General features: G+C 43.5%; 2 protein-coding genes across 2 annotated transcripts in view; one reads left to right on the top strand and one right to left on the bottom strand.

The window, feature by feature from the left end:
• Positions 1 to 624: 624 nt before the first annotated feature.
• On the bottom strand, positions 625 to 22,088 carry DHCR7 (7-dehydrocholesterol reductase). Its single transcript, XM_082225610.1, has 8 exons — positions 21,982 to 22,088; positions 10,513 to 10,616; positions 8,668 to 8,890; positions 7,890 to 7,977; positions 6,023 to 6,236; positions 4,789 to 4,993; positions 4,056 to 4,187; positions 625 to 2,824 (listed from the first exon to the last, which is right to left on the bottom strand). Exons 2-8 carry the CDS (start codon positions 10,608 to 10,610, stop codon positions 2,360 to 2,362), a joined length of 1,425 nt encoding a protein of 474 aa, XP_082081736.1. The 5' UTR covers positions 10,611 to 10,616; positions 21,982 to 22,088; the 3' UTR covers positions 625 to 2,359.
• A 2,677-nt stretch (positions 22,089 to 24,765) lies between these two features.
• NADSYN1 (NAD synthetase 1) overlaps positions 24,766 to 25,434 on the top strand; it is a 37,258-nt gene continuing 36,589 nt past the window's right edge. Inside the window, exon 1 of the mRNA XM_082224893.1 lies at positions 24,766 to 25,022. Within this exon, the coding sequence (XP_082081019.1) occupies positions 24,938 to 25,022 (85 nt within the window). The 5' untranslated portion in view covers positions 24,766 to 24,937. The remainder of the gene's footprint in view (positions 25,023 to 25,434) is intronic.

Raw genomic sequence — 25,434 nt, 5'->3', positions numbered from 1 at the left:
GATCATAGGGCAGGTCACAACATAAAAATACAAATGGAAACATAAAATACATAATAAACAAAAGTAAAATAAACCAGTAATTATGGTGATCCATAATTTTTCCATTACAATTTCTTAAGGTGATATTTTCTTAGCACCACCACCAATAGTAGGAATAGCCAACCTGATGCCCTCCAGTTAATGGACTACAACTCTCAGCAGCCCCAGCTACCAGTTATGGATGATGGGTGTTGTAGTATGACAACATCTCGTGAGCGCCACCAGCTGCACCTGCAATACTGTGAATAACGCATGGTACATTTGTGTGCTTCAAAGCATGCCACATGAAAAATCTGGTTTCCACATCATTCACCATGTAAGACCTTGTGTAAGATACTGCACAATGCTTTGCTTCTACCTATACAAGCAAACTATTGGATTTGCATTCTCTGTGCTTACATAAACTTACTGGCACTAAATTCAGAAAAGTCCATGCATACAGGGAAGAGGCCTTATGCTTGTGGAATCCAACCCAATATCCCAACACAAATCAGTTGAATGTGCTTGGGGCTTAGACTATTCATGAATCACAGGGAAGTGTATTGTATTTATAACAATAAAGATATTCTGTTCTGGAAAAGATAACATTTTGGAAGATCAAGGTGATCCTTTTATTAAAAACATGCTTGATTTCTACATAGCAGACCGATAGTTTCCAATCTGTCCATCTGTCAGTGGACTTGGTGAGCCACTGTTGTTATTATGCTATGTACATACGTGAAAATTATGCTTTCCTAATTACGAAAAATATATTCTTGCATGTGAAAAATGTGGTAAGCAAGCAAATAAAGCAACTTTAATTCCGTGGCACTATAGCTGGGTAGGAGCAGATTTAAAAAGACAGGACAGAAGAAAACACTCCGCTTTATTTTTACATTCTGTCACTTAATGCATGAATGGGAAGAATACTCTGCCTTCTTTCTTCACCTTTGAATTTGATTTTGTGAAGACACTATTCCAGCACTGTTTTCACAGTAAACAGAAAGCATCAAAGCCATCTAGGGCCAGGCAAGAGAGTTTTGCATTTAACTATAGGGTAAAGCCTTGATGTCCATCACCAGCTAGTCTTCCTCACCCTAACATTCAGCTGTATACTCAAGAGGTGTTGCTGGAAAGACTGCATATGAAGTTTAGGCTAGGTGGTTCCTTGTCAAACAGGAACTTAGTTCTCAAAGTGGTAAACTATCTGCATCTAGTATGCAATTTTGAAAAAGGTAGGCAAAAGTGTTGCTATTCCCACTTAAAATATATGCATTCCCATAAGAGGGTGAACTTGTATGCAGAAAACATCTATGATAATTAGTGAGGGCAGTATTCCAACACATTTCTAGAATGTGATTTTTATCACAATTAACAGAACTGATAAGAGACCTTCTACCAACCCAGCTGTCATGTTTTAGAATCATGTCCCTTCGTTATCCAGTATGCATTTAGAGCTTAACTACTCCTCCAGAATCTCTGATGTAGTTACAATAAGCCTATCTGAAGACCAGATATCAAATGATATTGTAACTGGACCTGAACAATCAAACTCCGATTGAAGCTATCAAGAATCACCACTCTTCAAACCACAGGGGAATGAATAGAAGTTTTAAAGGGCCAGTCATTTGCCTGTGGGTTGTGTCCCAGAGTGAAGTAGCATTGTAGATTCAGTTACAACCAGAGGCATGTTCACACACAAATGTTCCAAGTGTAGATGGACGCATGGATGTGCATTCAATCCCTCCCCCTAGCATCCTTGTGGCCAGCACACAAGCAAACCTTGTCCCCAAAGTTCTCACGAGCATCTTGCCCACCACCCCATTCTGGACCTCCCTTGTGTTGCCCAATGGAAGTCTGCAGGTGGCTTCTACTTCTGTGAAGTTGAACATGTGAAGTTGAGAAGAAACATCTTCCATCATGTGCAGTTAGTTAGGCACTTTCAAGCAGATGCAAGACCTTCCTCACACAACATGAGGACAGGTAGGACAGGCAGGGGAAAGATCCACGAGGACACTGGTGGCAGGGCTTGTGTATGTATTCCTGTCCCTGTACACACTTTGGAATCTGTGTGTGTCCAAGGTGTCAATCCGAATGCACCTCAAGATTCAACTTTTTAATCTGAAGCTTTGTTGGTCAAGGACAGAGAACTCTTAAAAAACAAAACAAAATCCACACCTTTAAAAAAGTTAGATCATTTTAGTGGCACAATGACCTTAACAGATAATAGAATCGTGTCTCATCAGGTGCGCTAAAAAGGTGCTGCTTTTTAGATCCTCAAAACTTGCTGCACTGAAAAGATAACTGTTCATAAACCTTTTGAAGTCGAGAAATCAAGCATTTAAAAGAGCCCAGGAATTAGCCGGTAAGGTACTGCATCAGTATACTTCTTCCAATTGTTGCCATACTTGCTGGAGCATCGGTGTTCATCCCGGACGCAACGGTGAACCAGAAGAATGGTCATATAAATTATGTAGAAGTAAGGCAGAATGTGTTCAAAACCACAACATAGACAGTATGCCAGGGAGCCCATCAAGTCGCCTGTATAGTTAAAATGGCGTGCCACTCCCCAGAAGCCGGATGTCAACAACTTGGTGTGGTGTTTGATCCCATCCGTTGACGTATAGGAGCATTCAATGTACTTGGGCTTCCTGCCCCAGATTTTACAGTTGCCATCTGTACGACGAAAGAGATCTTTCTGATGATTGGTCATTCTAAAGATATAGTAGCCCACTAAACCAAATAGTAGAATCCCAATTGCACTGCTTGTAGCCAGATGGACAGGGTGGTAGACCAAGTATAATCCCTAAAGAAGGAGAGAGAAACATACCCCATAAGCAAATGTTTATATAGAATTGGTACCTGTCTGCTTTCGTTAGAGGAGCCCATACTAGAGAATGAAGCTGTTGCCAGCCGGGGGGGGGGGGGGCTGCTCTTATGATGAATACTCTATAACACAGATAGATGACCCTGCAGTCACTCGCTTTGTTATAATGAGAGCCAATATGGTGTAGTGTTCAGACTGCTGGATGAGGACTGGGGAGATCTGGGTTCAAATCTTCACTCCGTCATCAACTCTCTGGGTGAGTTTGGATCAATCACTACCTCTCAGCAAAATCTTCCTCACAGGGTTGCTGCAAGGATAAAATGGGGTGGAAGGAGACCACTTGTATCCTGCTTCTTAGGGGGGAAAAAAGGGGCAGGATATACCGTATTTTTCGCCCCATAAGACGCACCGGCCCATAAGACGCACCTAGTTTTTTTGGGGGGAAATAAAGGGGGGAAAAATTATTCCCCCCCCCAGGTGCGCTGCGCTACACCAGGAGCTTGGGGCGTGCGGAGCTCAGCCCGCCCCAAGCTTCTGCGTGCCGGCAAGGTCTCCGCTAGCGTTGGAGAGCCGGGCGCCTCTCCCAGGGCTAGCGGACCCCTGCGCTAATCCAGAAGCTTGGGGCGAGCTGAGGTCAGTGCGCCCCAAGCTTCTGCGTGCCGGCAAGCAGTCCGCTAGCCCTGGGAGAGCCGCGGGGCTCTCCCAGGGCTAGCGGATCGCTGCGCTACACCAGGAGCTTGGGGCGTGCTGAGCTCAGCGCGCCCCAAGCTTCTAGGTGCGCACAAGCAGTCCGCTGCCGCCCCAAGCCTCGCGCACCCGGTGGGACCTCCTGCCGGGAGCGCGAGGCTTGCTGACACTCGCCCGAAGCAGGGGAAGCCCTCCGGAGGGCTCCCTGTGCTTCAGGCTACAGGCTGCTGCCCCAAGCCTCGCGCACCCGGTGGGACCTCCTGCCGGGCGCGCGAGGCTTGCAGGCATTCGCCCCATAAGACGCACCCCGATTTCCCCTTCATTTTTGGAGGGGGAAAAGTGCGTCTTATGGGGCGAAAAATACGGTAAATGTATTTGGTTTGGGATGTCAGGAGCCACAGCATGTGTCCAAAGCAGTCAATAAAATTGAACAGGACCTTTACTGTAGCAGCTAATAATGCCACTGTTGTTACTACTGTTTCTAGGGATTAATGAATTTCACATCATGAACATATGAAAATACCTGCAGTGTATAGAGATAAGGAAGCCAAACAGTGTCTCCCCAGCCCAGGTACCATCCAAAATGATCATGACAGATGTCCATCGTTTTCAAATACCAGGCTTCATTCCAGAAAAAATCCAAAACATATATACCCTGAAAAAGAACACAACAGAGATCACTAGGGCTAGCCATAGATGGACAACTGTGAAATCCTTCCTTGAAAATGTAAATGCTTAAATCGCTAGATTTTGGCAGTATAGTCACATCAGGCTTCTTTTGATTGCTTCTGCTGAGCCTCATCTTACAAATTTTCTCTTATTTGAGACAAAAATGCAGTTTTAGGCACTCTACACTTCAGAGAATCAAACTTCCAATATTTGAAAGTATAGCTAGCCCCTAAACTTGACGGGCACACACATGCACACTTATGTGAGCCATAATCCTTTACCACACTAAGATCAGAACTCATTAACTTATACTGATTATGGGCTACAAGTTTTAGCCTGAAGGCACATGAGGTCACCACTTTGCTGAAGTAAAGCAGATCTTGTTCTGCTCAGCACCTGGATGAGTGACTGGGAATCACATGTACGCTACCTTGAGTTCCATGATGGAAGAAAGTTGGGATATAAATGTAAGCAGGAGCAAGGGGATGAAGCTAGATATATGGAGCACCTATTAGATCCTAAATTCCATCAGTTTATATATTCAGAGCATTAACATTCACTTGGCATTTAACAAGGTCTTGGCTTACCTGGAGGACATTGACAAGTATCATTGAGTTAGTTACTTGTCCATATAATTCTTGTTGTTTCGCTGCATAAGAGAGGTTGATCAGAGTCCATGCTACAATGCCTGGGCGGCCATTGAAGAACAGTTTGAAATCAAACCACTTTCCTAAACGAGGATTAAATTCAATCCCCATCATGAAGTCGTAGAAGAAGTTACCAGTGAATTTGCTAAAATTGTTTAAAACAGATACAAAAAATTAAAAAGATTAATCTAAAATCAATTTCAAAACATGATATAGAGAAAATTCTTTTAAAAGGCACATAATTACAGTGGTAAAAGGTAAAGGTAAAGAGGCCCCTAACCATTAGGTCCAGTCATGACCGACTCGGGTTGCGGCGCTCATCTCGCTTTATTGGCCAAGGGAGCCGGCGTACAGCTTCTGAGTCATGTGGCTAGCATGACTAAGCAGCTTCTGGCAAACCAGAGCAGCGCATGGAAACGCCGTTAACCTTCCCGCCAGAGTGGTACCTTTTAATCTACTTGCACTTTGATGTGCTTTCGAACTGCTAGGTTGGCAGGAGCAGGGACCGAGCAACGGGCGCTCACCCCATCGCAAGGATTCGAACCGCGGCCTTCTGATCGGCAAGTCCTAGGCTCTGTGGATCAACCCACAGCACCACCTGCATCCCTTAATTACAGTGGTACCTCACGTTAAGTACTAAAATCGTTCCGGAGGTCCATTCTTAACCTGAAACTGTTCTTAACCTGAAGCACTACTTTAGCTAATGGGGCCTCCCGCTGCCGCCGGAGCACGATTTCTGTTCTCATCCTGAAGCAAAGTTCTTAACCCGAGGTACTATTTCTGGGTTAGCAGAGTCTGTAACCTGAAGCGTATGTAACCTGAGGTACCACTGTACTTACTGACTAGTCTAATGAGTTTACATGGTTGTATGCTATAACGGACAAATATTAGATTCCTGCATCTAGGATGTCAAGTGGGAAAGCAAAAGTAGGGTGCTACTGGATTGATTTGTTTTATTTATCAGAATGAAAAATGCTGATCAAATGTGCAAACACCATAGATGTGTATCTGAAGAAGTGTGCATGCACACAAAAGCTCATACCAAGAACTAACTTAGTTGGTCTTTAAGGTGCTACTGGAAGGAATTTTTTTATTTTTGACTATGGCAGACCAACACGGCTACCTATCTGTAACTGGAACCATAGATGTAGTAATATATGCAATGCCAACATACCGATCTTCTGCATTAGTGGGGAAATAGTAGGCTTTTATCATCACAAATATGGAAACGGCATAGCCCAGGATATTTGCACACCACAAGAGAGGAATCCAGTTGTCAAAAATGATGGTGGGCGAGAACCAGTGGAAGTGGTAAGCATTTGCAAACCAGAGTATGTGCGTGATAAGCCAGGCTTGAAGTCCATTGACCTCATATTTGAGTACTGCGCCTGAAAGGGAAGAGAGTTGCATGGTCCAGTTTAGTGATGGCACTTGACAAAGAGGTAGGGAAGTCAGTGTGATATCCAGTGGTTGTGAACTTTGCAGTTCTGTACCCTGTTTTCATAAAGTGATGCAAGTCTTCATAGCATAGAGTTTTGGAGTGGGGAGGAACCAGCTCATCCTACCCAGTCTATTTTTATGAATCTGCTTTGAATGTAGTGGAACATTTTAAAAATCACCCACTATCCCAACCTGTTCCAATAGTACAACATGGGCAACTGTGTACCCAGATGTATTTGTAGACTGCCCTTTCGCAAGAGTTCTCAGAATGGTGAACGCTTGACAATCAAATGCTAAACAAAGCATCAGCCATAAAACCTATTTTCTGTAAAATTGAGTATCAACTACTATTAGCCAGGATAGCCAAATGGAACTTCCATGTTTAACAAACACATAAAGAAACAGGAATCCCGTGTTTCTCATGTCCTGCTTGTGAACTTCCTGGAAGCATGTGCCTGGCTGTTTTTGCAAACAGGATGCTGGATTGGATATATCCAGCAGAGATGTTCTTAGGTTACATTCCTTGTCTGTGATATGCATTGGTTTAGTTCTCAATCCTTAATTTGACATTAGGATGCTCTCGGAAATTCAGCCAATATTAGGATGACCTTGATGAAGAGAAAACGTTTCCCAAGTGATGGATGTCTTGTTAGCTTTGTGGAATGCTACTTGCATTTTTATCGGGGACCTTGTAATTGAGCTTTTGACACAGACCTCAAACCCACAGGCCGAACGTGGTCCTCTGGTCTCTGCATCTGGCCCATGGGACACCCTAGACCACAATCCTTCCTGTCTGGAGCATGCCTTTGAACTATGATACTGCCTCTCGCTTGCCTGGATGTAGGATGTATGCGAACAAAGGGTGTGTTTGTGTAGCAACATCACATTTTTGTGTGGTTGGAATGTAGCCTGCCTCACAAAGGTAAGCGACACCTATTGCTCAAACCATATTTTGCCTAGGAACCCACCCACGTTTTGCTTCTGGCCCTACCCCCATCACTGGAATTTGGCCTCTTTGAAGGTTACCCTTGAGGTAATGTAGACCTAGGGCTCCCTGCCGCTGCTTTAGCACTTCGTAGATTTTCTGCTGTCAAGCTTTCTGGGATCAGTTGGCATTGAGCTGGAGGCCTGTTGCATGTGAATCACTTTTGCAGAGTCAAAAGGGTTTCTATAGTACAATGAAGCATGCCCAAGCATGTATACACTTCACTGTAGAAATTGATTGATTGCAACTTTCCCAACTTTCCTGCAAGGAGTTCAAGGTGATAGACATGGTTCTTTGCCGCCGCCCCCCCCTTTATCCTCACAACAACTCTAACCACTACCCCATACTGACTTCATACAACCCTCCGAGGGGCAAAATCTAAGCAGCTGAAAGACACAGATCCCACATTCTAAGAATTCCTTTGGGGTTTAGTTGTAAACAATGCCTTTTCTCCTGCATCACAAAAGCAACACACTTAGTGGGTTGAGTTTGCCTTTTTAGGTCTCTGCACATGGAACAACAAGAGTAGCCCATGCCATCATTGTTCCCTGACCCATATTTCTTGGTGATGCTAAAAAGCCTTGTGAAGAAAAAGTATTGGCAAAAATGAGCTTACCAGCGGGTGTGACAGCCCCTTCATGCACTCCTCCTCGAAAATAAGGAAGAAATTTGTGACAAAAGTCAGGAAGCATGTACAAAAATACCTGTAACAAAAATTAATTTGTCAGAAGCATCTTAGAATCAATTGTAGAGTCAGAAGGGACCCTGAGGGTCATCTAGTTAACCCGCCTACAATGCAGGAATCTTCATTATAAAAATGTTAAATGATTTCTGAACTGTCAGGTAGTTATGAAGGATGGGTAATTTTGGCTCGTGTTCTCAATGCTCTTATTTCTGACAGTTGTGTTTTTTCTTCCAAATCCCACCTTGATAATTTCTACTCCCTGCAGTTTCAGGCATTATTCTACGTTATCTACATTTCTTCTCCCTGTGTAAATTCTTATGTACCTACAGTCTTTCTAATGACTCAGTAATTGTATTTGGTGTGTGTATGTATGTAGAACATGAGTGGGAGGACAGTACTGGAAACAGCAATACAAATGAAAACGGGTCAGCAGTAAAATTATCACACACAGGTCCAGAAAGCCAGGGGTCTTAACAGCTGATGCAAATCGGGTGGTGACAGAATGCTGAATCCCAGAGTCTTGGGTTGTTGCCAATATCATTCACAGGATAATAATGGACAGTCTATATTCCCTAGTTTCATGTGTGAGCTTTGATTCTACCAATAAAATACTGTTTTGTAGTCAGAAAAGCTCAGTTTTGATCACATACCTGAGACTGCCTTACTTATGCCCTATTGGATTCTAACAGAGAAGCCTCAAGGCACATACCTGGAAGATTACCCAAGAAGCATAGAGGGTCGCAGCTTTCCAAGTCAATGGTGGTGTCTTGTGCCAGATATCCAAGAGACTGGCTTTCCCCGTCACCAAGTCAATGGCTGGCTTAGTTAGAGAACAACTGTACTGATCACATGACATTATGAAATAATATACAATGAAGGGTGCAAATAGGAGTAGAAAGATGACACACGCCAAGGAAAACCAGTCGACTTTCCTGAAACGTAAGAGAAACAAGAAACCAAATAGTTGCAAGATGCTGCTGCTTTGATTATGGCCTGATTTAGACACAGAGATAAATAATTTGTTTATTGTGCAGTGCTCGGGGTCTCAAGGATGACAGTAGAATTTGCAAAACCAGCCAACCTACACACACCCATATCAACTTATTTCACCTAGGCTCACTTCCAGCATTTGCATCCTCTGAAAAGCCATAGCAAGGGACAAATTTCAAGGAGGTAAATGACATATTTGGGGGAAGGTTCAGCATCCCCCATCTATTTTCTCTTTACTTCTAGAAATGGGCCTGCTCCCACCATATTTATTTTGGCATTGATCCCAGATCTGCAACTCCAAATAACCCTACTAGGGGTACCTTTCTGTTTCTTGTTCATAAACATCTGCATATTACTGTTAGAATATTCCGTTCCACCTTAAGGGACAGGCATGAGACTGTTGTGTGTCACATGTCTGTTTACAGTCCAGCACAGCTTGCTGGGAACTTCCGTTTGTGTATAGCTTTTGTTTTGCTGTCTTGCTTTGGACATGAAGGGGAGAAGACATGTTTTCCTTTCGTCCTGATGTATGCTGGAAAAACTGCTTGTAAATATGCTCAACACAGCCTCTCCATGCCACTTCTGTTGTGCAGCGTTTTACTCTGCTGAGTGTGTGTGCCCAGCTTCTGAAGGCTTTTGAAGCTAGGGTCACAGTTTCATGCTGATCCAAGGTCTGGAGATTGCCTGGCACACTGGCTGGTGGGCTGGGGCCTGCTGGAGGCCTGCCAATTGCCGCCAATTCCTTGGCTGCATCCCAACAATTAACCCATGTAATCAATGAACCTAACTTAGCACAAGACACCTCCCTGACCTTCCTGCTCGGGATCCAACTCATATAATAGATAACCCCTCTAACACGGGCCTAGGTAACCTAAGGCCACATGCAGCCCTCAGTGTAAGGTCCAAAAGCCCTCTGCAAGCAATGAGTTCAGGCCTCTGGAAAGAGGAATCTGCTTCTCTCCCCACAATCCTTCTGCATGAGGAGAAAGAGAGAGATGGGGGTGTCCCTGCTCTGCCCTCCCATTCTGGCCCTGGTCACTGCTGGCATATTAATACCCCCCCCGAGCAATTATCCCTGAGGGAATGTGCCCCCCGCATACAAAAAGGTTGCCCATCCATGTTCTAAAAACTTCCAGTACAGGAAGATCAATAATCTGTTGAATGCCTTAATCATGAGGATTGCATTCATACATAAAAATCCAACACTGCCTCAAGTGTGGCAACTTCTGAAAATTTTAATTGTATTCTCAGCTTCCAGACTATCTCAAACTATACCAGTTAGAGAGGATGTCTCCCAACAGGTTTCCAAAAGAGGCTTTTGAGTCAATTTCTTGCTTTCTTTGGTACACAGATAACTTTTGATACACATAAAACAATGCATCTAAAAGGAAATGAAGACATTAATCTGAAGTGGAGCCGTAATTTGCTCTGGAGAATGGGTTGGACCTACATCACCTCTAAAACACAGCCTTCCAGCCTTATGATCTGACACTTCTTCATGTTGCAGTACTGGAAGCATTTTTTATATAGCACCTAAAACTATGTTAGGGCAGGATTCTCTTACCAGGCCCTCCCCCATTGTCCTTGAGAGGTTCCAGCTCCATTCATTACGGATTTACTTTTTCCTCCTTCAGAAAACTGTGTTTGCCGACCGGCAGCCATTGGAACCTACAGGGAGAGACGATAGGAAATTCATAAACTGTTGAGTGCAAAACAATAACACACCCCTGCCCGAAATTCTGTGACTTGCACTAACTTCTTCTGCTTGACTATGGCAAATCAGAGTTTGCTATCTTATTTGCAGGGGGAAATAATAGTTAGCATTTGTCTACAAAGCATGAATTTCATGTTATATCAATACAACATAAATAAGCCACCAGAGTTCCCAAGCATTGGATTTTTTTGCAGGCCTTTTCCTGGCACTTCCCACAACATTAGGTGCTGGTAATCTTAAAGCTGGGGTGGGGTGGGTCTCCCAAAGGCTAGCAAAGTCCTTTGCAAATCTCCTGCTCCTTCTTTAAAATCACCGCAAGTTTGGGCTTAAGACTTCTCTCCCCCTTCAGCCGGATCTCACTCCAGAGCGAAAGGGGTTTTGACAGGTGGGGGCCCCCTGATCAAGATCAGGTCCAGCCTAACAAGTTCTGCACCCCTGGGCTAGGCTCTCCTCATGCCCATATGGAATTTCTTAAGAGGCACGTCTATGAGAATATCCTACACACACTGCCATGTTTAGGATTCAGAGAAGGCTGAGTAGCGTTCTGCTTGCACGACAGGCCTTCCCCACATACTGAAGCCCTCAGAACTCCCTGAAAATCTCAAACATTGTGCAGGAGGGGATGTGGAGAGCTGTGGAGGGTGGGGGAGAGGAACTGGCAAAATTTGGCCAACATGAAAGAGGCCAGAAGAACACAGCAGCAAGCTGCAGGGGATCTCTCAGACGAGGCACAGCTTCCTGCATTTGTATGTGTGCTAGAGATCATAAACGTGGAACCAAAATGGATAGGATCAGACCCAAGCAGCAGCCTGGAGAGTCCCTGCAGTACTTCTGCCACTAATCGTTTTGGAAGCCCTGGGCCTAGCCCACAGCTGTTTTGCAGAGGCCTACTATATCCACTCCAGTTGGAGAACAGCCTTTACCAAAGATGTCACAGGCTTTAAAGACACTCAAACTCAGGATGCAAGGGAGAAACGTGCTAAGAGGAAGGCACGCTTGGCAAATCCACACTGTGATCGACTCTCGTCCTGAAACCAATGTCCCCACTGGGGAAGGATGTGTGGATCCAGAATTGGTCTCCACAGTCACTTACAGATTCATTGTTAAAACCGTGTTTATGGAAGACAATCTTACTCGGCTACGAGTGATCGCCAAAGAAAAAGACGACGACTACATCCACTGCTGTCATTCCAAACAGCTTTTACAATACTCAGGATTATGCCACTATGTTTGCATTGTTCTGGCTCACTGCTGCATCACACAGTTTTGACAGCTACAAAATGCAAGGCTCCCTTTGCCTTTAACAAAATCAGTGACCTTTTAACAAAAAGGTCCTCGCATACAAATGCAGAAAACAAAGCTCTAAAGTACAGATAAACAAGCCCAAGCTTGTACTACACTGTACCATTGTATACTACATATTTCCAAGTCTGCCATTTAATGGTTTATTGAGGCTGTCACTGCTAAACAAACCTTAACCTGCCCAACACAATATAGTTCCAAGCAGTGCTATTTTTCTAGAAAAAGAGATGCTGGAACTCACCATGAACAATTCTGCAGTCTTTGCTCTTAAAAAAGACTTCCACATATAAAAGTGAAAATACTAGGTTTCCACCAGTGTGGTACAGTGATTGGAGTGTCAGACTATGACCTGGGAGACCAGGGTTCGAATCTCCACTCAGCCAAGACACTCATTGGGTGATCTTGAGCAAGTCACCGCCTCTCAGCCTCACAGGATTGTGGTGAATAAAGCGGGGAGAACCATGTACACCACCTTGACTATCTTGGAGGAAAAGATGGGATATGAATGCAAATAATAACAATAAATTTACCCACGCAAGCTCCAAGGAAATAAAAGTACCTTACAGTTTCCCACTAGGCCAATTGCTACAACCCAAATGGATTATGCACACATAACAGGCTTCCATCTTCAAATCAAGTCTTCCTCTATCTGTGGCTTGTTGGCTACAGCTGATAGTAGTTAAAGAAGGAAAATTTCAAATAAAATAATGGTGCACACAGGTTTATAGACACTTTTTGTCTTTACTTCTTTTCTTTACGTATTTCTTAAGCCAAAGCAAGACAACAGCTTATGAATTAAAAGTTGACCCAACTGACCAAAAACATCCTTACAAAAAGAGGTCTTAATGCCAAAAATGAATGCAGTTAATAACGAGTGGTACAAAAAAAGCTTCCTGAAAGGTGCATAAAAATGAAAAAAAGCCCTTAAAACCTCCATTTTATAACAAACTGTTTTCATGTGAATTTTTAAATACTGAATTCAACCTTCTCTCGTTTTTTTCCCTCGTGTATAAAGAGTTTAGACTTTAGTAACTTAAATTATCTAGGACTGCTAACTTCAAGAGGGTAATTTTATTACCCCCTTTACTGGTGAACAATGAGCTTCTCTCCCAAAGGCCACCTTTTCACAATTATTTTGGATCTCATTGATTGGACTCCAGTGCATATATTACTTGCGACGTCATTGAGGTGATCGGCTTCACTCTAAACTACTGTTTTGAGATCAGGTGGTCTCCGAACAAAATGAACGCAGCCTGGTCATTTTTAAAATAATATAGGATAGGGGATGTGGTGCTAGTCTTCCCAGGTTCCAAAGCTTCAGTTAGCGCAGGCACAACATTACCTTGCTGGGATGGTACACAGTGTGTTAAACCAGGGCTGCAAAATCTGCACTGGCTCCCAATTGTTTACAGGGAAGATTGAGGCACTGGGTGTTAATCTACAAACCTCTTCATAATTAAGAATCAACACACCTCTAAAACCACACCCTTTATTCTGAAACTTCCAGCACCATCATAAACTGACTGTGTTATTAATATCATCTATGTTGCGTGTTTTGAACAGCAAGGCATTCAGTATGCTCTTCCCACGAAGGTCTGTCAAAACCTGGCTCTGAAAGCTGTCTAACAGGTAGGAAACCTCCAAGTCCATCTAGCACTTCCCAGACTTTACTCAGGAACACAGAATGGTTTTGCCTGACTAGAATGTGCTCTTCAACAACAATAATCCCTCTTGCTTGCCTGGTTGAAGAAATACCTGTTTGTGAATGTGTAAATGTGCCAGTTTTTGTACAGCTGGAATGAGTCACTGTAAAAAGTAGGAGACACATCTGTTGCTCTTGCCCTGTTTCATCTCTGGATTCATCTGACACAAGCCTCAGGCTAAAAAAGGTTCCCATGCCTACTATAAAACTTTCAGTTGCGAGAGCTAATAGAATAATAATTTATTATTTACATGCTCCCCATCTGACTTGGCTGCCCCAGAAAGTGTCAGGGAATCTTCATTATAACTGGGATATATAAGATCAATATATAAGGTTATATTATATACAAGGTTATGTAAGTTCCAGCCCAAGGGAAGGACGTGAGGCAAAATTTTAAAAATGGCCCTCTTCCATAACACCATCAAAAAGTGTCTGGTTGTTTTTATTTATTAATTAAATATATTATCCAACTAATATAAACATTACATGTGCTATATGAACTCCAAATGATAATACAAATATCAGCAAAGAATACCATACAATGTAACACATCCTGTTATAGAAACCTTTCAAGATTCCTACTGTATCTTAATACAAAACCAATCTGATATTCTTAAATAAATATTTGAATTATCTCAAAAAATCTCATTATTGAAAGGGATGGGTCACTTCAGTGTGATAATTAACTAACATTATTTCCCCTCCATTTTTGTTTGAGAAGGCCAACATCCCATCTAGTCTAGGATCCGGTTCTTACAGTGGCTGAACAGTGGCCTATAGGAAACCAGCAAGCAGGTTTGGAGTACAAGAACCCTCTCTCTTCCTGTGGTTTCCAGTACAGTACAGTGGTACCTCGGGTTAAGAACTTAATTCGTTCTGGATGTCCATTCTTAACCTGAAACTGTTCTTAACCTGAAGACCACTTTAGCTAATGGGGCCTCCTGCTGCCGCCGCGCCACTGCTGCGCAATTTCTGTTCTCATCCTGAAGCAAAGTTCTTAACCTGAGGTACTATTTCTGGGTTAGCGGAGTCTGTAACCTGAAGCGTATGTAACCTGAAGCGTATGTAACCCGAGGTACCACTGTACAGTGGGACCTCAGTTTTCTGTTCCGGAATCTGTTCCGGAAGTCCGTTCCAACTTCCGAAATGTTCGAAAACTGAAGATCAAAGGGCTGTCAGCAAGGTGAATGGAGAAAATGGAGAAATGTGCCTCGGAAGCCATTCGACGTCCGAGGCGTGTTCGAAAACAGAAGCATTCACTTCCAGGTTTTCGGCGTTCAGCTTCCGAAATGTTTGGCAGCCGAGATGTTTGACAACGGAGGTTCCATTGTATTTTGTTTCTTTCTGTCTGCAGTAGCTGTTCTGAAATGCAAGGGCAACGGGTGCCTTATGCATGTATTTAATAAAATTTATACACTGCTTGACTGTAAAAACAAAAAGTTCTCCATTTCATAGAATCATAGAGTTAAAAGGAACCCTGGGAATCATCTAGTCCAACCTTCTGCATCGCAGAATATGCAGCTGGACTGAACCTGCAACCTTGATGTTTAGCAGGACCACACCCTAACCAACTGAGCTATCTAGTGTGACCCATTTAAACAAGTCTAAAAATATAAGCAACAGTGCGTGCTCTTCACTTCCTCTTTCTTTGTCCAATTTTTAAGGTTACAAAACAAATGATGTAAGATCAAACATAGAAATGCATGTTTCCGCTTGGTACATTATTTACAGAGTAGAAACAACCCTGTCCAGATAGTTATGTTTTGTAAACTGCCAAACTAATTTTTAGTCAGCAAAGAAGTTGTGAAATATAAAAAACTTGTGACTAATAAATATTTAGCCTCTACATAGTGTTTAGCTGTGTTTGAAGTCAAGAGAGAGTGACTTGCATGAAACTACCCCAAATAATTCATTGCTATAGCAAATACAGGGACTTTCTGGCTCACAGCTGACTGCTACTAGTTTGAGGTCTGCTTTAACGATATTTGCGCACATTTTCAATGTCAGCTTCCTCTAGTCTTGCTCTGGAGTCATTCTACACATTTTACAGAATAAAGTATTAGAATTATGGTTGAATTCTGTATCACTTCAGATACAGGGACTTGTCCATGCTCTAGAGCAGAGGGGGTTCAATCTGGGTGTGAGGCAATTTCCTTCAAACCATGTTCAGTCACTGACATCACTCCTGATGCTGATTGGTGGGCAGGAGTGAAATCCTGCATTGGCTGCATATTCCTGCAATCTTCCCACCAGGGGCACAAGGCAAAGCAGCAGGATTGAACTCCCTGCTAATTCCAAATCGTCTAGCGTCCGCCTCGTCGAGTGCCCATTCCATCAAATGTCTGTGGCAAACCCGGAAGTACCAGAATGGGTTATTTCTGGGTTTGGCACACGTGTGCAGACGCGACACTTTGTCCAGCGTCCTTTTCTGCCAGCGACCGGGGCTTCGGAGCAAATCCTGGTTGCAAAAAAAGGTACTTCTGTAATAGAGGGTGTTAAGCAAGGATGTATACGGGCACCCTTCCTATTTAATTACTATATAAATACAGCGGTACCTCGGGTTACACATGCTTCAGGTTACAGACGTTTCAGGTTACAGACTCCACGAACCCAGAAATAGTACCTCGGGTTAAGAACTTTGCTTCAGGATGAGAACAGAAATTGCGCAGCAGTGGCGCGGCAGCAGCGGGAGGCCCCCTTAGCTAAAGTGGTGCTTCAGGTTAAGAACAGTTTCAGGTTAAGAACGGACCTCCAGAACGAATTAAGTTCTTAACCCGAGGTACCACTGTAAAGATAAAGAAGCTATTGCACTGTGCTGGAAAGAACATTACCAGCATCTCCTTAACTGCAACTCCCCCGTAGCTGCTGAGGTCCTCTCACAAATTCCACAAAAACAAATTAGAGATGAGCTTGCAGTATCTCCAAATCTGGGTAAGTTGTGTACAGCTGTTAATCAAATGAAAAACAACAAAGCCACCGCACCTGATGGGATACCTGCCTGAAGTCTTCAAAGTGGGTGGAAATGAACTTGCACAACTTCACAAGCTCATGAAAAAAATCTGGGAGAGGAGATCCCAGCAGACTTAAGGGATGCCAAAATAATCAATCTCTTAAAAAAAGGTGACAGAACAGATTGCGCAAACTGTCAAGGCATCTCTTTATTAGCTGCGGCTGACAAAATTTTTGTAAGGATCTTAGCAAACAATATCTGAGGTGACCCTTCCTAAATCCCAAAATGGTTTTTGACCCTCTAGGGGGACAGTGGACATGATTTTCACCTCTCAATAGCTTCAAGAAAAATGCAGAGAGCAAAACCGGCCTTTTTATACGGCTTTTATTGACCTGACTATGACTTTCGAAACTGTGAATCGTAATGCCCTGTGGAATGACCTTCTGAAAATCAGCTGCCCAGATAAATTTGTGAACATGCTTCGGCTCCTCCATGATAATATGATGGCCACAATCGCAGATAACAATGGCTCTCAAAATGAACCATTCACGTTGAGATCAGGTGTTAAACAGGGTTGCATTATTGCCCCAACTCTATTCATTATTTTCATTGCCATGATCCTACACTTTGTCAAAGGGAAACTCCCCTCGGGAGTAGAAAACATATATTAAACAGATGGAAAGCTCTTTTATCTGAGCAGGCTGAAAGCAAAGAGTAAGGTTACTGTACCTTTCATCCTAGAGCTTTAGTATGCTGATGACAACGTAGTGTGTGCACACTCAGAAGATGACCTCCCAACCATCCTAAATATGTTTGCAGAAGCTTACGAAAAGTTTGGCCTATCACTCAACATCCAAAAAACCAAAGTGCTGCTCCAAAAAGCACAAAACAACCCCTCTGCAGCACCACAAATCCAACTCAATGGTGTAACGTTGGAAAATGTTGATCACTTTTCCTGCCTGGGCAGTAATCTTTCCATAAGGGTCAACACTGATGCCAAAATCCAGCATCACCTGAGCTCTGTGAGTGCAGCTTTCTCCCGATGTGCAGAGTGTTTGAGGACCAGGACATTCGCAGGGAAACCAAAATGCTTTTTTACAAAGCTATTGTACTACCAACCTTACTGTATGCTTGTGAAATGTGGACCATTTATAAACGCCATCTCCAACTCCTTGAAAGATTCCATCAACGGTGTCTTTGAAATTTTTTACATATCACTTGGGAATACAGGCAAACTAATGCTAGTGTACTGGAAAGATCACCAGTGTCGAAGCAATGATTCTTCAACATCAGGTTCATTGGACTGGTCATGTTGTGCAGATGCCTGATTATGGTCTTCCAAAGCAACTACTCTATTCCAAACTTAAAAATAGAAAGCATAATGCTGGTGGTCAACAAAAAAGGCTTAAAGACTCTCTCAAGGCAAATATAAAAAAATGTAGTATAAACACCGACAATTGGGAAACACTGGCCTGTGAGCGCTCCAATTGAAGAACAGCCTTTACCAAAGGTGTCATGGGCTTTGAAGATGCTCAAACTCAGAATGAAAGGGAGAAACACGCTAAGAGGAAGGCACACTTGGCAAACCCTTACCATGATCAACTCCTGCCCAGAAACCTATGTCCCCACTGTGGAAGGACATGTGGATCCAGAATTGGCCTCCATAGTCACCTAAGGACTCATTGTTAAAACTGTGTTTATGGAAGACAATCTTACTCAACTACAAGTGATCGCCAAAGAAGAAGAATCACAATTAACAGAGGTGTCAAGCAAGGATGTATACTGGCACCCTTCCTATTGAATTACTATATAAATAATTTAATCCCTGATATGGAATCCTCCTCCTTTTCTGCCCCCACCCTTGCAAATCGTAAATTGTCAATTCTGCTCTACACCAATGATTTAGTTTTGTTATCTCAGAATAAAATTGGACTTAGGAGGGTGCTGGTTAAATTGGACAGCTGTGTAAAAACAAACATCTAAAAATTAACTATGATAAAACCAAGGTCACTGTATTTGGCAAGAGGACTACTAAGTCCAGGTGGACTCTAGATTGTTGCACCCTTGAGCAAGTACCCAGATTTAAATATCTAGGATTACTTATTGATGGAAAGTCATAATGGAAACACCATCTGGAAGCAATTAAGCTAATATTTGGTCACTACTGGGCAGCTATATAGGTTCTTCCATTCAAAGGGTGGCCAGTTAATAAACCTAGCTATTAAGATCACTGTCTCTAAAATCATTGCCCAAATGCTCTACCGAGCTGAGATTTTGGGAATTGGTGTTAGATCTGAAATAGAGGTCCTACAAAATAAATTTATGAGGCTGATTTTTGGGACTTCCTGGCAGAACATCGGGAGACCCACCACAGAAATGAGTTGGGCCTTCCCTCACTAGCAGCCAGAATTGATCTAGCCTATCTGAGATGCTGGCATAGGCTAAATGCCTTCGAGGATCATACCCTTACTAAACTCTGCTGGTTAAAGCAACTAAGGATAGAGGGCTGGGCACAAAAGTGCCAAGATAAGATTAGGGTTTATAATCTTCAAATGGAGAACTACTTAGTCCTTAGCCCAAGTGACCTGTAGATAGATGGATACAACTACAAGTTGCCAGAGTCACCAATACTGCAGCAATCAATAGCCTCCTGCTTTCCTAATCCCAACAAGAAGTATCTAACTACTTCCATTTCAACATCTTTTTGTACTCTCTCTTAAACCAATGCTTGCCTCAGGAGGAGGCAAAACCTTTCTAAGTGGCAGCTACCAATGCTCCTGATCTGTAGTGTACAATCCAACACACAAGCAATCTCCCTGGATAAAGCAGATTACCTGTTGCTCCTCTCCCAAATCATCTTTATCCTCATATAGATAGTAAAAAAGAAAACTGATGACGCATCTCTACTTCTGTCCAACAACCAATTCCATCTGCTGTATCAGCAAGCATCTGGGCCCCTGCACACACACCATGTGTGGACAAAACTAAACTAGATTTTTATATTGCTATCTGATCTAATTCACTTGCACCAGAATTAAACCAAGGAAATCTTGTGTCTATGATAGGCAGAAAATCCACAGGCACAATATTTTCTTCTCTAGATCTTAGTGTCTGCTGAATGCTTGACTACTGCTTAATTCCTAAAAGCTCAGGTACCATAGAAGAAAGAAACTGGCAACTTAGTACAGCTATATCAAAAGTAGGTTGTTTTAACAGATGTAGATTATGTTTTACTTGTGTGGTTTGAACAGTTCAAAAGGTGAGCTCAGACCAGCCCTGAGTGTAAAGAAAAGGAAACACCCTACTGCATAAACCAATGTATTGTTACTTAATGGAGCAAGTATTAATGCACATGGCAAAAAATATTTTAAAGAAATCTAATCTTGTCCAAGCATGAATACAGTACACAATACCACCAGTAGTGTAAAAAAGTAATTTATTGCTAAGCTCTAGGTAGCATTATTATATAGAATAATATAGGAACAGTGGCCAGTGATCTGCCATCATTGAAAAACAAATTATAAGATTGCCTACCTCCAATGTACAATTGTTAGGAACATCTCATTTTCTTTTTGTCCAATCTTTAACATACAGTGGAGAATGCCAACCTTGGAGTTTTATCTGAGCCTCAGGGCTTCCAGCACAGATATCTTCTCAAGGACACACATTTATTACACACTCAAGTACTCTTTATTGGCTTTTACAATTCCTTCTCCTTAGAGTGAGCAGTACGAGTGTGACCTTTCCTACTGTTATGCTCCTAGGTCACTCTCAAGACAAAAATGGTACCTAAAACAGGGGTCAGAAACCTTTTTCAGCTGTGGGCCGGTCCACCGTCCCTCAGACCATGTGGTGGACAGGACTAGATTTTGAAAAGAAAAAAAAAGAACAAATTCCCATGCCCCACAAATAACCCAGAGATGCATTTTAAATAAAAGCACACATTCCACTCATGTAAAAACACGCTGATTCCCAGACCGTCCGCGGGCCAGACTGAGAAGGCGATTGGGCCGCATCCGGCCCCAGGGTCTTAGGTTGCCTACCCCTGCCCTAAAATTACCCATTCTCTCCCCTTCTCCTCCACAAGGAGCATCCGAGATTAAGAAAGAGCCACTGTTCAAAAGACACCTTCCTCCTTGGGAACTTTTACTGGTACTGATGTAAATAAATAGGTAAGAGTCAATGCTACTGACATTCTACTTCAAAACATGCCCCAAATCCAGTAAGTTGCAGACCAGGGACTCGCAGAGAAAAGTCCCACTAATATATATATATCCCCAAACACTCTACCTATCTCAAGGAAATCTTGTTCACTTATTGGGAGGGGAGAAGAGAGTAAGTTTCCATTTAGCTAGTTTTCTTTCAATACACCTTGAGGGAATTACTGTTGCATAATGGGAGGATTTCATTCCCACACTTCTTCCAAAGAGTTTAGTACATTTACGGAATTCACCTTTATCTGTACAACAACCCAGGGAGCACGACAAGCCCAAGGATGCTCGGGGAAATTTAAGTACAGGGTGGATTCTTGAACCAGGGTCATGGTCCAAAACTTGCTTGAGAGTAAGCCTCACCCCCACAGTTGTTCATAATTTTAAACCGCATGGGGGTGAAAGCTATGTAGATGCAAGTATAACAATAGCATTTTTCGCCTGCCTCAGAAGCTGCGCCTCAAGCGGAATGCCGTCCTGCCTCCCCTCCCAGGACTACAATAGTGAACATGTTAGAGGTCTGTTTCATCCACAAGGACGTTAAGCAATCTGCACGATATGCAGGCTTATCTCGGTGCACAGGTCGTCAACCAGTCAGATGATGAACACTTTGAACTCCGTTCAAAAGAAGGTAGGAAAAAAGGGGGGCTCTGTTTAGTTACCGGTATACCAATCTGTTATGTACTCTGGCTTGGTAAACACACAAGGTCTTTCTTTTCTTTAAAGAGCAGACGGCATTATTGCTTCAACTCTACAATCCCCCCCCCTACATTGGTAGGATGCAAACTTAAGAAAATAAAATGGAATTCAAGCCATTGCAGCCTAGAGATAAAACTGGCCACCGTTAACAGGAGCCTAAAATGACCCCCTTCATGCCTAGTGCCAGTGTTAAAACGAAGGGACGTTATAGGAAACATATTCAATTTCCGCTTTTTTTTTATAACTAGAGCATATGAAACCTGTTGTCCGCTCTTTTTAACTCCCAACAACCGCGACGTGCACCTTCTCATCGCCGGAAAACCACCCAAGGCGGGCGCCGCTTTATTAATAGCATGCAAAACTATTTATTTTCTGCTTGCTTCGCTACCGAGACCTCGATTCACTCCAATATCCCATTTCGCTTCGGGTTCCAGAAACCGATTCCCCCCACTTACCTGCGCCGCTGCTGTGCAGCCGCCCGCGAACAAGGGACGCTTTTGTTCGCTCCAGCGCCGAGGGCTCGAGGCTCACTCTTCCCCTCCCGCCTCCTTCACCCTCCTATCTTTGCCACGCCCCCTCAAAATAGCACCCTGCACCCACTGCCCAATCACCTGCCGGATTTGTTCAGCATCATTCCGTGCTTCACCGCTGGATTGGTGCATCTGCCTCAAGCCATCAGCTGAGCCGATGCCAGTCACCATGGCAGCAGCCGCCTGATGAATATTGCGAAGCGGAGGAAGAAACGCTTTGTTGATAAAGAGCGCGCGCGCGCACGAGCGAGCGAGCGGCTTGGCCGTGGTGTGCATAAAAACGAATGTGGGAAATCCAGCGAAAGCCTCCTTGCACGTGTTGCAAATCACTAAGAAAAACATGCTTCTTGGTGTGGCATTTTCTAGGAATGAGAAAAAGGCTTGCAATCCCGAAAAGTTTAAGGAAAGGGGCAGATGAAATGGTCAAGGGACAAGAGAAATTCCTATAGGAGGAAAAAAGGTTGCAGTATCTGGCACTTAAAAGAAAAGTAGGGCGCTGGAAACAAATAAGACAGGACACGAAAGGGGAACAGGCTTCTTTGAAAATATTAGGACACGAGAACGTCTGATGAAGCTGAATGTTGGACGATTCAGGGAAGACCAAATAAAGCATTATTTGTTTGAAGATCACAGGGCAGTTCACAACATAAATGATCAACATGAGGACACAAATTACTGTACATTAAGGTTATCAGATTTTTTTCAATGAATCCGGGGACACTTTTCAACTTCAGTAGGAATGATAGGATTTTGCGTGGGGACTGATTTGTAAATCCAGGGACTGTCCCCAGGAAACGGGGACATCTGGTAACCTTACTGTACATACCACCCCCACCAACGTGCTAATAACCTCCTTCCCAGACAAAGCACATCTTCATGCAATGCACAGCTAAACTTCAGAATTCTCTCCCACAATATGTGGTGGCTATCAGCTCAAATGGCTTTCTAAGTAAGTTAGACAAATGCATGGGGAGAACAATGGCTGTACTATTACAATGGTACCTCGGGTTAAGCACTTAATTCGTTCCGGAGGTCAGTTCTTAACCTGAAACTGTTCTTAACCTGAAGCACCACTTTAGCTAATGGGGCCTCCTGCTGCTGCCACGCCACTGCTGCGCGATTTCTGTTCTCATCCTGAAGCAAAGTTCTTAACCAAAAGCATTATTTCTGGGTTAGCGGAGTCTGTAACCTGAAGCGTATGTAACCCGAGGTACCACTGTACAGTACTTCCAAGATGAGAGGCAGCATGGGTGTAGCCATGGGGGACAGGAAGGGCAGTTGCCTCCCCAAATCAATAAATGTCAATAAAAATACAAGGCTAACCGAGGTTCTCCCCCCCCCAAAGGCCTACACCCCACTAACAAAAATCCTGGCTACACCCGTGAGAGGCAGTATAATTGCTGTGATTCACAAGTTGGGCTGCTGAGCTCATGTCTTGACTTGCATGTTAACTGGGTCTTTTCCCCTTACATGGGCTCTATAGTTATAACTTCTACATCACAAACATAAATTCAACAGGTTAATTTTTGCTCTTTCCTTGTCTTTCCGTGTGAGATGGCATAACGCCAGCTCTGGAAGCAGCTGTTCTACATCTATAGAAGAAAATATGGGGGAGATGAGCATAGCAGTCTGGGGGATTTGGGCTAGGGTTAACTTGAGTCATGGTCATCCCCAAACTGCTGTCAGTTACAAGAAAAAAAGGCCACATAAAATGGGGGGTTCTTAGTAAAGGAGAACATATGTGACTATTTTTGCACTATCAAAGCAGCCCCAGAACATATAAATTAGAGAACATTGCTTTTTAGTCAGATTTGTCTCCTTTTAAGAACTACCAAGGAACATCCATGCGGGAGAAAAAGTTGCACAGGGAGCAAGCCTCAGTGGACACAGTTGTAATTACTTCCATGTAAAAGTAGGATTGCACTGTTTTAATATTGTGTTTTAGTGCTGTAAACCTGCCTTGGGACCTTAGGATGAAGAGCAGGTAATTTAGAATAATAACAGCCCCCCAGGGGAATGCAGCTATGTTATATTATGTTTTCCATATTTCAGATACAGGCTGTGGTTGTTAAACGCCTTACAACTTTATAATAATGGCTTTGTAACTGTGAGTTTTTCACTTTTGATTGGTGAAATTGTTTTCCGAGACCAAGGCAGACGAACGCCAACCAACCATGATGCAACATAGACACTACTAAAACAACTACACAGAATATGCAGATATTTCAAGCACACTCATTTTGCTAAGTGCATTTAATTGAACCGAAATCTCGCACAATCATGCTTAAAACAGTATAGATGCCGAAAGAGACCCGGGGGGGGGGGAGCCAAAACAAACCCTAGACCTGAAATCGCAGTAAAAATGCCAGTCTGGTTTAAATGGCCCCCTCCATCAACCCCGTAAACCTTCTCTCCACCCCGACCCACCAATCTAGCGCTCTACAGGATACAGACGCGAGTTCAGCTGAACATAAAGACTCCGTTCATTTATTTACACGGGAACCGCATTACAGTTCTCAACCATTCCTGGCCGTGCGGGGAGAAAACTGAAATACCAAAGGAAGCCAAGGGGGGCGCGAACGCGTTACTAATGGCGTCGCGCCGCGCTACCCTCTCTCATCTCTGTGGTGAAAGCCCTCTGCTTGGCGCTGGGCTAACGAGAGTGGGAGGTTTAGTTCCATTTTCGAATCCCTTCCTACCTCTATGATTTATCCCGGAAGTGCCCCGCGGGGCTTATGTGTGGATTCTCTCGCCCGGCCCCCCGGAAGCGAAAGGGTCCGCTTTTGCTCTGGGCTGGGGCTGTTGCTGTGTGTTGTTTACAGCCGACCTACTGTCGCCCAAGGGCTCCCGGGAGAAGCGAAGCCTCAGGCAGCGAAGCACCATGGGCAGGAAGGTGACTGTGGCCACCTGCGCCTTGAATCAATGGGCGCTGGATTTTGACGGCAACCTGGAAAGGATATTGAGAAGTAAGGCAAAGCAAAAAACGCTGGTGTTTCTTGGGTGAGGGGGGGGGGCGTGTGTGTGTGTGCGTGCGCGCGTGTGCATATATATGCATGCAGTGATTCTTCAACTTCATTGGACTTGTCATGTGCGTATGCCTGATTATCGTCTTCCAAAGCAACTCTATTCCAAACTTAAAAATGGAAAGCGTAATGCTGGTGGTCAACAAAAGAGGTTCAAAGACTGTCTCAAGGCAAATTTTAAACAATGTAGTATAAACACCAACAATTGGGAAACACTAGCCTGCGAGTGTTGGAGAACAGCCTTTACCAAAGATGTAACTCTGCAATGAATACCTTCCAACTCTGCAATGAATACCTAACTCTATGAAAGGCCGGCACTTCTCTTTACTCTGTGGTTGTGGTGGAGTTAGCTTGC

The sequence above is a fragment of the Podarcis vaucheri genome, assembly GCF_965113315.1.
Source record: "Podarcis vaucheri genome assembly, chromosome: 1".
In the NCBI taxonomy this organism is placed as follows: domain Eukaryota; kingdom Metazoa; phylum Chordata; class Lepidosauria; order Squamata; family Lacertidae; genus Podarcis; species Podarcis vaucheri.
The sequence above is the reverse complement of the archived record's forward strand: the minus strand, read 5'-3'. Positions and strand labels throughout refer to the sequence as shown.

Excerpts from the sequence above, each read along its gene's own strand:
- DHCR7 (XM_082225610.1), bottom strand. The coding sequence starts at position 10,610 with ATGGCTGCCGGTCGGCAAACACAGTTTTCTGAAGGAGGAAAAAGTAAA. Across the intron at positions 4,994-6,022 it reads CCCACTAATGCAGAAGATCG|CAAATTCACTGGTAACTTCT; the intron begins GTATGTTGGCAT and ends AAACAATTTTAG. Across the intron at positions 2,825-4,055 it reads CTTATCTCTATACACTGCAG|GGATTATACTTGGTCTACCA; the intron begins GTATTTTCATAT and ends CTCCTTCTTTAG.